The sequence below is a fragment of the Condylura cristata genome, unplaced genomic scaffold (genome assembly GCF_000260355.1).
Source record: "Condylura cristata isolate star-nosed mole 26May11 unplaced genomic scaffold, ConCri1.0 scaffold00033, whole genome shotgun sequence".
Classification (NCBI taxonomy): domain Eukaryota; kingdom Metazoa; phylum Chordata; class Mammalia; order Eulipotyphla; family Talpidae; genus Condylura; species Condylura cristata.
The window spans coordinates 16164303-16165943 of NW_004567134.1; the positions used below are offsets into that span (position 1 = coordinate 16164303).

The 1641-nt window shown below is 68.3% G+C and overlaps 1 protein-coding gene across 8 annotated transcripts in view; it reads left to right on the forward strand.

Moving 5' to 3' along the window:
• The window catches only part of ATP2B2 (ATPase, Ca++ transporting, plasma membrane 2), a 198404-nt gene that overhangs the window by 142307 nt on the left and 54456 nt on the right, over positions 1-1641 (forward strand). For all 8 annotated transcript variants that reach the window (XM_012732135.1, XM_004692376.2, XM_012732134.1 and 5 more), the window contains one exon: positions 407-604. In XM_012732135.1, coding sequence (XP_012587589.1) covers positions 407-604 — 198 coding nt within the window. The remainder of the gene's footprint in view (positions 1-406; positions 605-1641) is intronic.

Consider the following 1641-nt stretch of genomic DNA (forward strand, 5'->3'; position numbering starts at 1 on the left):
GTGGGTTCAGGTGGGCCCAGGTGGGTCCAGGTGTGTCCAGGTGGGTTCAGGTAGGCCCAGGTGGGCCCAGGTGGGTCCAGGTGGGCTCAAGTGGGTCCAGGTGGGTCCAGGTGGGCTCAGGTGGGCCCAGGTGGGTCCAGGTGGGTCCAGGTAAGTTCAGGTAGGCCCAGATGGCTGCTGGCCCTGTGCCGAGCACCTTGACTTAGCTGCGTCGGCAAAGACCATTTTCCCAAACAGTCTCAGTCCCGCGTTCCCGACAGGACGTGGCCGTCTCCGGGGCCCACCGTTCACGCACCGCGCGGGCCACGCCGCTGGCCTTTCCGCTGCCGCTGGCCTCGGCCTTTGCCCAGGGCCGCCACCGGCGTCTCCCCGGCCCGAGGCCAACCCCTCTGCGCTCCGTCCCCAGGTTTGCCGGGCACCGCTCCAGACCTGGAGAAGAGAAAGCAGATTTTCGGGCAAAACTTTATACCTCCAAAGAAGCCAAAAACCTTCCTGCAGCTGGTGTGGGAGGCCCTGCAGGACGTGACGCTCATCATCCTGGAGATCGCCGCCATCATCTCGCTGGGGCTCTCCTTCTACCACCCGCCCGGCGAGAGCAACGAAGGTGAGCCGGGACGGGCCCCGCGGCCCGCGCTGGGCACCGCGGGCGGCTCTCGGGGCTTTGGGGGCAGGACACCGGGACTCCGGGCCTCACCCTCAGCCGGTGAGCGGCTGAGCCAGCCCCAGGCTCAGAGCCCCCAGCCCGGGTTTCCCACATGTGAAATTCAGGTGGAACCAGCCTGCAGGGAGCACTCACGGTGTGCCAGGCTCTGGGCCGCGGGCTCTCCTCGCCGCCCGTGAGGAAGGGCCCGGAATGTGCCCATTTTGAAGGCCAGTGCGGCGCGGAGAAGCCGCCGGCTCCGGGACACCGGTGGTTCCTGCTACCTGTGGTTCCTGCCGCTCCCTCGGGCTTCCTCAGCCACCCCACCCCACACCAGGACCAAGAAGACCAAACCCCCACCCCAAAGGCCTGGTCCCAGTGCTCGGGGAGCCCTCGGTGCCCCTGGCGGGTGCCTGCGTGCAGCCGTGCTGGAGGCGGCCCTCTGGGGGGGCTCCCCGTCTCGAGGCCGCTGTTGACGCCGTTCGCTGTGGTGGCCGCAGCAAGCAGTTTGTGGGGAGCCTGAGACCAGCTGCTTCGGCTTTGTGTCGCCAGCTGCCATTCCCACGAGACACGCCCGGCCCAGGCCGCGGCCCGGCCCTGCCTAGCCGCCCCCGGTCACTGGCTGGCCCTCCCGTCCCCGCCTCCACGGCTGCAGCTGTGAAAGGGCAGCCCCGGGCCCTCCCTGGCGGCGCAGCGGGTTAAAGCGCAGCGCTCAGAAGCTAAAGCCACCTCAGCATGAGTTCGATCCCCGCCTGCCCCAGGGGTGATCCACAGGGCACCCCAGACCTCTCCTGACCCGCGCGCTGCTCCCCTCAGCAGTGGACTTCATCCATCTGCCTGTCCTGCTCCCTGCTCTGTCTCTGATGAAGCCTCTCACCGCCCCTGCTCTCTGGCCTGCACCCCAGGTCTGAATGCATCAATAAATCAATCTAACCCTGCCGGGCCCTCGTGAGGGTCAGGGCAAGGTGGCCGGGGCTGGTCCGTGCCCGGAGGGGTGGCTT